The sequence below is a fragment of the Rhinopithecus roxellana genome, chromosome 1, assembly GCF_007565055.1.
Source record: "Rhinopithecus roxellana isolate Shanxi Qingling chromosome 1, ASM756505v1, whole genome shotgun sequence".
In the NCBI taxonomy this organism is placed as follows: domain Eukaryota; kingdom Metazoa; phylum Chordata; class Mammalia; order Primates; family Cercopithecidae; genus Rhinopithecus; species Rhinopithecus roxellana.
In genome coordinates, this window is record NC_044549.1 from 159,700,055 (window position 1) to 159,712,831 (window position 12,777).

The 12,777-nt window shown below is 34.7% G+C and overlaps 1 protein-coding gene across 1 annotated transcript in view; it reads left to right on the forward strand.

Annotated features, from left to right (window-relative positions):
• Window positions 1-12,777, forward strand: part of RBMS3 (RNA binding motif single stranded interacting protein 3) — a 546,693-nt gene that overhangs the window by 283,197 nt on the left and 250,719 nt on the right. The window contains exon 5 of the mRNA XM_030937919.1: window positions 2,515-2,594. Within this exon, the coding sequence (XP_030793779.1) occupies window positions 2,515-2,594 (80 nt within the window). The remainder of the gene's footprint in view (window positions 1-2,514; window positions 2,595-12,777) is intronic.

Here is a 12,777-nt window from a genome sequence, read left to right on the forward strand (position 1 = left end):
TTGTAGGACTCTTGCAAGCAAGCTTTAGATTCTTAATTGCCTTTTATCCAGGCGAGTACCCAGAGAGAGACTGAACAGAGAGGGGGCTCTGAGGCATAAACTTTGCATTCTGTCGCTCTCCTGGAATAAAAATTCCATAAAGTAACATCTGTAGTAATTAAGGGCTTGCATTTCCTCTCCCATTCATGTCTCTGCTAGGAGGGAAGGTTATTTTCCCTAAGAGACAATAGTGGATCCGGTGGGAAGAGAGAAAGAACAGTTAGAATTCTTTTCTTCATGGAAATGGAAGTTTTATACTTTAAAAAACAAAAAAAAGAAAGATAAAAAAAAAATGAAAGACTTACAGTAAAAGGTTCCACTGGAAAGGAATCTTGAAAGAGTTAGGAAAATTGTACTTAGCTGTTCCAAAATATTTAGAATGAGGAAAGATTCCTCTTGCCTTTCTTATCCAAACATCTTCTGATATAGGGGAACTTGTGAGTGAGTAGTAAACAAAATACGGTGTGAGTTTTTATTTTTTATCTATCAACATTGCATTCTGAAGATTTTTTTTTTTTTCAAAATAATACTTATGTGCATCCATTGGGTCACCTGATGATATACATACTGATTGTTTACGTTAAGTTAGTTTCCTGCACTCTATTATCATAGAAGGATCAACTACATGAATTAGGGTGAAAGATAATAATGTAGATCCCTTTGTTAAAAGCACTGTTAAGAAGTTCAAGGCGGCGATAGTGGAACTTTAAACCAAGTGCAGGGTTGTTCTAAGTGTGGGGCTCTGTGTGAAGACATAGGCCTCACTCCTGTAAATTCAGCCCTGCTTGGCGGTAGAGATTTGTCATATGTATCAATACAGAAAGATGCATACTCATCCCATGCTTCATAGGAATGTGCATCTGAAAACAAAACTTCTTCAGAAAATAATTATAGCTCCAAAATGTAACTTGTTCCTGATATCATCTTCAAACTTGTTAAACAGGTGATACAGATGCCCTGACTTCCTCTCTCAGTTAATTTTTAAGAATTTCCCAGGCAAACCTTCCACTGAGCAATATGCTTGCTCCCTCTACCACATTGTAATAAGGACGCATGCCCTCCAAGCTGCCAGCTCAGCCCCCTGCCCTAATTACTTCTCCAAAAGCCTTTCCTAGATTCAGTGCATCTTCTCAGCATCATCTCTGACTTCTAGGATTCCTCTCACATTTGAATTCTTGTAACTGTAATAAATATGTATAACTTACTTCATATTTGTTAATATATTTTTTTCATATCTTGTTTCCTTTGCCATGTAATATGGTCCTGTAATATGGCCATGTAATATGATCCTGAAATACACATAAAATTTAAACATAGGAAAGTTTTACAACTTGGCGTTGATGGGCACCATTCTAAGAAAGCTCATATTAATAACAGCAGAAAATCTAAAATTATACTTTGCCTTTTGAACAAATTTTACACATTTCATACACATTCTTTCATGTGTATGTGTGCTGTTTCTTAAATTTATTTTTGCCTCTAGTATACTCTTTGGAAGACTTAATTTCCTTTATTCAGAATTAATCCTTAATTATTATCCTCCCCATCCAAGCTTATAAAATAATAAAGGCCAGATATTATTCATTATTTGGAAAATTCTACAAATATTACTGTACTTAATATATGGTAACATTGCCAAAATTTAAATTATGTTGGTCTGGCTCAAAATGTTCATGCTTCAGGTTGTATGTGAGATGCCAAAATTTGGCACAAGAACACCAGTTTAGGAATATTGATAACATAGTATGAAAAATAAGATATTGTCCAAAATTAAATATTGAGAAAGTACAGAACCTAAGGTTTGTATATATACATTCCTTCAACATGTAGGACCCCACCTAACTCTTTGGGTGTCTTACATACAGTGGATTTTCAATAAAAATGTCATAACGCTGACGACTACATTACTATACCAATCAGTCCTTTAGGCTGCAAGCCGTTGAAGTAAAACACATCTTGTCGACTTCTTTTGTGGAATCCATCAGTAGTATAGCTTAGTAGCTATAGCACAGGCTTTACTGTTGCAGAGGTGTTAGTTCAAATCCTAACTTTACCTCTTATTGGAAAGGTAGTTTATCTGTCTAAGCCTCAGTGCCCTTATTGATATGAATGACAATAACAAGATCTACCCATCAGGTTTGGTAATTCATCATTCAACAGACATTTGTTGAACACTTTCAACTGCCAAACATTGCTGAGTGAATTAAAATAATGCCTCAGGGTTACCTCTGAGAGAAGGCTCAGAACAGAGCCCTCCACATAGACACCTTTCAAAGAGTGAATAATACTTTCTCAGCATTGATGAGTCTGTGATGTTCTTTTATTAATCTGGTCATCATGGTCATGACAAAAGTTGGCAATTGGGGTACATTTCTCAAATCAAGTATTGCTATGGCTTTCTGGTTTTCCTTTACTTCTTAAGTTTCTTTTTCTTGACAGCCATATATGACCTCTGGTTTACCTTTTTTTTCCCAGAATGGAGTCTACTGAAAAATGTGAAGTGGTAATTCAACATTTTAATGGAAAATATCTGAAAACACCACCAGGCATCCCAGGTAAGAAATGTCACTAATGAGTCACTAAATGATGCCGAGACTTAAATTGCTCTTATTAAAATAAGTACATGGTAGTGCCTTTGTTGATCACTGCAGATTTGGGGAGTTTGGTTTTATTAATGTGTATTTTTAAATAATACTATGTAGCAACTCATCTTTCTCAAAGACGTTTTGGTAATTCTACTTTGGCTTTTTGAACCTCTGCTACTAATTTTCTAAAGTGGATTAGAAGAAAACCATAGCAAATAATAGTTAAAGAATGATGTGCTGGAAGGGATGGAAGTGTATGACTCAGCATTAATATTAAAATTCCAATTTCTAAGTTACAAAACACCTAAACAATGATATTCACAATGAATCCCACAAATTGATGCCAGCCCTGAAACATTTCTTACCAGCCCATGACAAGAAAAGTACAGAAACTGAGAGAAAGCATTTAGAAACTTGTATAACGATTTGACAATGTCATGAAATCTGAGTGCATAATTTTCTTTTACAAAAATATTGGTTACTGACAAATTGGAAATTTTAGAAAATACTGTCTATTTATCAGAGCTAGTTTGAGAAGCCCCAATCCGAACTATCCCAGGGCATTTCACACTTCCCAAGGCAAAATTCCTAAGGTTTTATACACATCATCAAGTGTTCTAATTTTATACTATTAAGAATTACATTAAACATGAAATAATTGGATTTATTATGTGTATCAGAGCTACAAATGCCAGAACTTGAGGCAGTAATATATGTGGAAGGTTTTAATATTAAGTAAAGTTTTAAATATAATTTCTATATAAAAAATTAACAATTGAATGAAGTATTAAAGTAAGAAAAATTACATAAATAAAGAATCATCTGAATAAGGCAGGTTGGTTTATTTGTTGGTATTTTATATAGTTAGTCTCAAAGGAGACTAAGGCGACTTCTTTCATCTTACAATACGTGACTTTCATCTTTATAAGCTTGATTTCAATAGTGTTTGCTGTATAATGCATCTACTATTTAAAACCCATCAGAGAGTTCAGAGGTTGAGCATTTTAGTTTCTTAAAATATATTGAGTTTATAGATAAGAGGAAGCGTATACAAAAAGAGAAATATTTTTGTGGAGGGTTTTGTAATGACTTGCTTTGTTTAAGGGGGATGTCAAGAATGCAGAAAGACTCTTCAGACAGACAACTTGCATAATCTGAAAATCTAAAGTAGCTGATTGCTGGCTAATCAGTGAGTCAACATACAGTGAAGACTGTGCCTTGAGTTGGTTAGCTTCCATGTGTAACGTTCCCTTGGGAACTGACTGCATTATGATCCAGTTGGAGACATATGGTGTTGTTAAGAAAAGAGTTAGCAGTTTTCATCTCAGCATGTTAGCTGCCCTTGCATTTTAGCAGAAATACTTTTTTTTTTTTTTTTTATAAACAGACATTTTAAGACACTTTACTCAAACCTGTCATCGAGTAAAGGAGTTGCGTTGCTTGTGGACTTTCCTCTTATTTGTCCTATTTTATCCAACAGAGACCTATCTATATAGAAGTTCAAACTAGGTGTAAATTATATAATTATATAAAAATAAAAATGAGCACACTGTATAGAAATTATGGATGATTCAAGTTTCAGGACGTCTCAATTTTTTGATTTGTTAAAAAAATTGATATGTCACAAAGGCATATTGAAAGCCTTCTTGCCCTGATTGATTTGAAGGTATTTCATTTGGTTTTCCGCGTAGAACATATTGCTGACTAATACAATTTAATGCTGAAGACAAAGAAAGTCACTACAAATCCCCAAATGTCTGGGCATCCTTCCAGAATATTCAGGCTGTGATATTAACCTATCTAATATCATAGCTACACCCAATGGAAACATCGTGAATAGCAGGAACTTGGTTATGAGTTTTCTCACTCATTTTTATCTCCTGGGAACAAGAAAGACAAAATAATTATGTTCAGTTATAAAACTCTTAGGAGAGATAACTGTATGCTTCTGAGATTTCCACTCATCATAATAGAGCTAAATACACAATATTGATCATCATCAGTGCTTGAATCTGCTTATTTATAAATTACTTTGAAAGTTAGAGTTGAATAAAGGCTTCAAATGCTAAGTAAAGACATTTAATCTTTGATACTTAAATTAGGTGGGTAAGAAAAGAGGATATAATACAAGATATGGGTATTTTGAAAGGTAAAGCAGTAATTTGCCCTTGTTGAGTATAAATAATTACTAAGTCACGACAGGTATAACTACAATTTGGGTATATGCCGTCTGCCTTTATTGGTCCTCATTAACTTACTACCTGGAAATAGCTGAAATCTTACTTTCAGAAATATATGTCTTAGCCAATATTCAGTTCCATATTTACAGCAGGGAGTAGGATGTCACTATGAGCTATGGCATCAGATATTCATACTTTTTTTTTAAGTGGCCAATTTCCTAATCTTTTTCATTACTTTAGAGAGTGTGTCTTTGCTTGTGAATATCCTCAACTATAATAGTGTGACCCACTGAAAACTAAAATACAATATTTAAAATCTGAAAAATCTCAGTGTTCTGCCTTATCAAGATTTCACATATTTGAATTCAGAAGTTTGTGGTTTTATAGAACTGCACATTGATTATTTAAATACATTGCTTTAAGGTCATGTCAATGAGGGACTCACAGTGATCCAATAATTATGACCCGAGATCCTTAGGCCTTAAGAAAGCTGTTGAAAGATTGAATATTATGTCAATCATCTTCTTCTCATACTAGAGCCCTATTGTATTAGTTTGTTTTCATGCTGCTGATAAAGACATATCCAAGACTGGGCAATTTACAAAAGAATGAGGTTTATTGGACTTACAGTTCCACATGACTGAGGAGGCCTCACAATCATGGTTGAAGGTGAAAGGCATGTCTCACATGATGGCAGACAAGAGAAGAGAGCTCATGCAGACAAACTCACCATTTTAAAACTATCAGATCTCATGAGACTTATTCACAATCACAAGAATAGCACAGGAAAGACCTGCACCCATGATTCAATTATCTCCCACTGGGTCCCTCCTACAACATCTTGAATGGGAATTCAAGATGAGATTTGGGTGGGGACACAGCCAGACTATATTGCCTACATTTAATATTACTCTAAGCAAGTACAGAGCAATTGGTGCCATATTCATACTGTCTACCTCTCTGTTTAGGGACAGTGTGGAGAAAACGTGCATGTGTTATTGGGCAAATATAATGGCATTCAGTTTCTGTCACTGTTGACAATGACAATTACTCTTAAAGGAGATGCAATGCTAATTATTTTCCTGAGATGATCATCTAAGTTTCCAAGTCCCCAACTGTGTTATTTCTATAAAAGAACAAGGAAAAAAAATCTATTTCAATCTAAAATGTTGACATTGCTCTGAATTTCAAACTCTAAAAATGTTATAGGTAAGGAAATTTGCAAGGACATGTAACCTGACCACATTTATGTCGCTGCCCCATTTCGATTTTAGCCATTGTTGGAATAATTTGCTAATTAAATATGATTCATGTTAGTATTCGGTTCTAATTCCTGACAGATATGTGAGTTGGAAGAGAACTTTACAGATATCTTTTTGGAACACGCTTTATTTCTCTAGGCTCTTCCTATTTATTTATAAAAGATCTTTTTTTAAATGAATGCATTGTGGATCATTGATGTCTTTTAGCACATCCCAGAACTACCTCTGTTCATTTTAGATTATAATGTTATCCCCAGATTTTGGTTACCTGGATCAATGAAGCTAAATATACATGCCAAAAGTCAAATTATTGAGTACTAGTATATAGGAAGTTAACAAATATCAGTCACATGTATTGCTGCCAGCAGATGAGAAGGAGACCAAAAGCGTGTGTTAAATAGTGTCAGTCATTTGACTGTTGTAGCCATCAGCAGAAAGAGATCATTCAGCATTTTCTGCCTTCCCTAGAGGGAAAAGAAAATACAGCATTCCATAAATGTTGCATGTCCTACATATCGATCTTGATGTTTTTCTGGACAAAATGAAGGATCATTAGTTGCTTGCCTGCCTAACCCCAGACACTTCTTTGTCCCATAATGAATTGCACAGCAATGTTGTATAGCCCCAAAGTGTTCCATTTTCAAACCTCTGGCAAAAGCAAAGGGTTAGTTCCCAGACACTTCAGGGATCTGTAGGGCATGGACTTGAAAGGCTCACTTTCAAAGAGCCCCCAGAGCAGGATGATACACCATGCGGAAAAGGCTTTCACATGTAGGGACATGTATTGATGAACAGAACATGCAGGCCGGTTTGTGAAAAAATAAATCATGTTTTTCTCTCAAACTAGACATTTTTTTTTTTTTTTCCTGTAAGCACGTGCTCCTATCAGTGGAGCAGTCTTTTCAGAATAAAATGGAATAACTAACTTCTGACATGTTTTCCTTATTCTTTAGATAATTGTTTCTAATCTCAACTGAAGTAGGGAAAATTTGAGAGAAAGCTTAGCACATTATGGGATCTTTTAAAATTTAACAACTGTTGTGACTGACAGAACTTTGCACAAATAGTTATGTATCAGAGTAATAATATTTTTCTAATAAATAAAGCATGGGGCTTTTTGATGTTTTGACATAGTAATTTTAATGTCGTGTGTTGATGTAAATAAAAATGTGTATGACTATGTATGTATATGAATACTTTATGGGAGCAAGCAAGGAAAAATATTTACAATATGATTTTTTAAATGATGAACACAAGTGCTCATATAAACTTAACATTCCTGCCAGAGTAAAATATTGACAACATATTTAAATGCAATTTATCTTATGTGATTCAAAAATCAGAATATGTAAGCAATAGATTTACAAATTTTTATCAGTGGGGAATGTTGCAGAGACTTAAAATCTGTGTTTGCTCAATAGTAACTGTCTATTAAGTCCACAAATACAACTATAGCTGAGAAGAGGTAACAAATAAAAAATGCTATGGTGTATAGTTGGGCAAAACATATTTCTTGATCGTTCTGCTCAGGTGGAGCATTGCTTCTCTCTCAAGGTTTCATCTTTGTGAAGCTAAAGCATCACATGTATAACACACTTTGTGAACAGTGTAATCCCCAATTGGGTATCATTTTAGATTTTTCACTAGTCAAAATGTTTTCATTCTTAATGTTGGTGATGTCCTCAGATTATTTCTATGTATCAAACACACTTTGTTGCTTCATGATGAAGAAAACATCTTTAGAATATTATTAATGAACTTCACAGAGCAGCTGGACAATATCATGGTTAATGGAGTCTAAGCATCTATGTGAATTCTATGGAATTTGATTAGGTCAATCAGTTTTCAACCTTTCTATGGAGCTGCATCTGATATTGTGAAGGTAAAAAAACTATGTGCTGGTAACTGATTAGATATATAAGAAAGGAAGAAGAGGTGATTAAATTTCTACATCTTTATATGAGAAGCTAAATAGAGAAGGAAAAAAGTTTCATCTTCAAAAGAATAGAAATCATTGAAATGAGTGTTTTGACAGGGCTACATCTACTCTACTCACCTGTGATTTCAGCTGCATAGGAGATGCAATTTAGAAGCATCTTACCTCATGTAACCACCTAGTTTCTTCACTTTTTCACCTCAGGACAAAATCTATAAAAGCTTGCTCAATGAGACAGACAAATGTTTTCCACAAACTTTGGGGGAATTATCACCCCCTGGGATAGCCTTCAATCATCAGGGTATAGGAGCCAGAAGATAACATTGGGTCTCTCATCCTTTGGAAGGATAATTCTGAGTCACATTCTACAGGGTTCCTTGAGAGGTTATCCACAGTGGTCACAAGCTCAATGAGGTTTCCTTTATTAGCATTTTTCCCCTTCCCCATCTTTTCCTTTTCTATCATATCAGCTTCCTGACATCAGCTCCCAATTAAACTACCTTCTCCCATGCTCTGATTTTAGGGAAAGTCAAATTCAAGTTGGGAGTTCTAAAAATTATGTTAGGGAACTACTTTTTGATTCAAAACCTCTGGCTATAAAGGAAGGTATTCGCTTCACTAAAGTAGTAAAGTGAATTTCATGGCCCAAATATACTGTTTTTATGACTTTTATTTTTAAAAAGCAGAGATTATAAATCACATAGTAGGGTTAATGAAGGTGAACATTAGAGGTAGTAGTCAGGTAGCAAGCCAGGGTTGAAATTTAGCAAGAGAGGTATGGAAAAAGACAAGAAGGACAAGAAAAAGCCAAGAATGGTGGCATGGCCGACTTGAGAAGAACTGAGGACATAAAGAGTTAGATGACTGATAAAAATGGAAAAGATTTAGGGAAGCCATAAAGCCAGTAAAGTGAAGGTGAGGTGCAGGCATAGACAATTATCATCAAAGAGAAGGTATTTTTTGAGGTTTCGGTCTTGGTTAAATGTAGAGGTGGACATCGAATATGACATCCAGTGTGTGAATGCCTACGGCTGGCTGAAGTCAAGTGAAGAAGATCTTCAGTCAAGCAGCTGGAATCTTATGATTAGAAGGTTGGAAGGCCTTTCACTATTATCTTAAATTTTATTACTTAATGTCATACTTGCCTTGATTGCCTCTTGAAGTTGTGATCTTGGTAGCAGCAGGTTAAGTGAATAGTGACAAAGAGTTTTTTCTGTTTATTTGTTTCTTTTAATTTACCTGATTTTGAATTTTCCAAAGCAGAGTCTTTTTCATTTTTTGTAGCTCAAGGGTTGTATGCTTAGCTCTGTAAATTCTCACTAAATACTCTTTGGAGTTGTATAGTTTCATGAGTCAAATGACAATCATACATATATTTGCTTTTAATGAACTTTTTGAAGGTATGGGGAGGATGCACAGCTCTGGGTAAACAAACATGCAACCAATTTGGGGAAAGACATGGAGGAAAATCTTAAAATCTTTTTAAACATTTTAGTTTAAAAAATCTCCATATCTAAATAGAGAGAGAGAGAGAGAGAGAGAGAGAGAGAGAGAGAGAGAGAAAGCAAGAGCAAGCGAGAGAGAAATGTTTATAAGAATAAGAAACTTATTTGAGAAAAAATTCCAGTTACATTTTGGAAAGTCTAATTTTTCTAAGACTGCTTTTCAAGGTGTACACTGAAGACCTAATTGTAGTTTCTTTAAATAACTCATTCTTGAACAGTGCAATGATGAATTCTGTTTTCTGTCATGGCAAATGGTCTTGCCTAATTATACTGGAATAATGTTTCTAAACTTTTTGCCACTGGAACTAGTTAAGCACAATGATTATGCAGCACTTTTGCTCCCCCTGCCACTTCTTCACATAAAAAGATAAATGTCTTGAGAAAAAACAAAAAAGATAATTTCCTGTCTATATTATATCCCTTTTGGCATAATAATGTTGCTCAATTCTGCCTAGAGAAATTACCATATTGACTTATTATTTCTTTTATAATGCTACATGATATAACATACTCTATAGTTTTTAATCAGTAAGATATGGTTAATGCTTTCTTTACCATATTTTTTCATGGTTACATATAAAGCACCAATAAGTAGCAGCATAATGTGTCTGCAGTTTCCATTTGGTTACAGAATTTGATTGATTAAAATAGTTGTAATTTCATGGGATAGAGAAAAGGGATAAGGAGGTTTTCTATACGTCTCCAAAATCATGAACCACCTTCATAACTTATTTCTAAAATACTGACTCCATTAGGGTCTGCACGAATTTCTGAACTGAAAATTTCACGTAAAAACTTACAAAATAAATAATAAAACACTAATTTTGCTTCTAACACCATGTTGGGCTTTGCCTTTTCTCAGCATTACTAATGAGTAGCTAAACCATTTAGTGTCTGTCTGGATGAGTCCTATTAGCAAGCTGAGAGTTGAGTGGCTTAAGACCAATTAACACACAAGCCAGAGAAACCAAATTGAATAATTAAGTTCTTAGTGCATTTCAGAATCTAGAATCTCATTTAATAGGATTGATTTAAGAACACATTCTAACCAATTTTTGTATGAATGGATAGTATTCGGAATTAAATACTTGCCACTTTCTCCCTGTAACCATCAAAAAGCCTGCTATATACACGCCTCATTATTTATGATCTAATTTTTTAGAATGAAAAGTCTGCAAAACTTAATACAATATTTTAAGAGAAATGTGAATGAAAACAGTAGGCAAGCTCTGAACTAGTCATTATGTGTTTATCTTATTTCTTCTTTCTCTGATTTCTTATGTCTTTCAGCCCTGAATGATGAATCAATTATTTGAGTAATATTTTAGTTATTTTTCAGTACAAAAAACAAATCTTTCATAGGAAATTGGCATGCTTATGAAGATTCATTTGTCCCATTAGATTGTGGGTTTTTTAAAAAAGAACTTTGATGTTTATCTCCCCCATCTTCCTTAAACAATTCAAACCCTTTGAAAACAACAACTGTACCTTACTCTTTCTTCCAAACATCTAACCCAAAGCCTGGCACAGAACAGTATGAGTATCATTTGTTAAATAAATAAGCAAATACCTAGTTGTGGCAGACAGAATAACGGTCCTCTTAAGATCTGTAAGTCCTAATCCCCAGAACCTGTAAATATGTTAGGTTACATGAAAAAGAGTAATCGAGGTTACAGCAGGAATTAAGGTTGCTAATAAACTGACCTTAAAATAGGGAAATTATTGTCTTAGTTTGTTCTCACATTGATATAAAGAACTACCCGAGGCTGGCTAATTTATAAAAAAGAGAAGTTTAATTGACTCCTGGTTCCACAGGGTGTACAGGAAGCATGGTTGGAGAACTCAGGAAACTTACATCAGGGCAGAATGTGAAGGGGAAGGAGGCATGACCTACATGGCTGGCGCAGGAGGAAGAGAGTGAAGGAGGAGGTGCTACACATTTTTCAATAACCAGATCTTGTGAGAACTCACTATCATGAGAATAGCAGGGAGAAAATCTGCCCCCATGATCCAGTCACCTCCCACCAGGTCCGTCTTCCAACATTGAGGATTGCAATTCAACATGAGATTTGGGTGGAGGCACAAATCCAATCTATACCAACTAGCATGGTTTATCTGGGTGGGCCCAGTGTAATTAGAAGCATCCTCAAAAGTGGAGGAGAAAGGTAGAAGAGGAGGTCGGAGTGTGAAAAGAATTAACCCAACATTGCTGGCCTTGAAGACAGGAGGCAGCCTTTGGAAGTTGAAAAAGGCAAAAAATTGTATTTCTCCCCTAGAGCTTCCAGAAATAAACTTAGCTTTGCTGACACCTTGATTTTAGCCCAGTGAGATCTGTGTTAGACTTCTGACCTATAGAACTGTGAGATAATAAGTTTGTGTTGTTTTATGCCTCTAAGTCTTAGATAATTTGTTATAGCAACAACAGCAAACTAAATATACTAGTATAGAACTTGTATTCACTGAATATCATTCAGACTATTCCTATATTACATTATTAAATAGCCTCTGAAAAACTCTCGTAGTTTATCCTAATTTTTACCTTCTTTGTGAGGTTTTATTGAAGAAAATAATATTCAGTAATGCTTGTTAAAGCACAGTAAGAAACACTTTTTTTTAGCACCATCACAAGAGTTACAGGCACCACTGCAAAGGAGTCTCTTACAGTGGAGATGAGAGATTGGGCTCAACTCCGAATGCAGGATAGACAAGTGGAAATTTACAGCCAAGGAGCAGCATAGGAGGTCAGTGGTTGGAAAATTACCAAGAGGAAGCATCAGGGCTAAGATTCTTGCTGAAGACAAGCCAGGGTAATCAGACATCACCTAGAAGAAAGTTCAGTCAGCTGACTAAAGTAAGGCCTAAAAAAGAATCTTTTCAGTGTCATTAGAGTTGCTTGTGTGTTAAACAGAAAAAAAAAAAAAATCTTAATTATTTTAACTTCACAGTTTCTTTATACCTTCTCATAAGCACGTATTACTATAGAAGACTGTTCGGTGGCTGAAACAAGAGACTTTGGGAAGTCCTTATATATTAGAGCACATTGTTTTTTATTCAAGGAAATATAATATGAACTTAAACTATCTGATACCATAAGTATGTCAGGAAAATAATCCTAATTGCTAATGTAAATCCATGCCAATGTATATCTCTTGGGTCTCAACCTTAATACTTGCTTTCAATAATTCCTATTCTTGAAAAATTATTAGGGCCTAGAAAAACAGAATGGAGCTCCTTGAGGTTAAAATCAACTTTAAGTTTTAGATGATTATA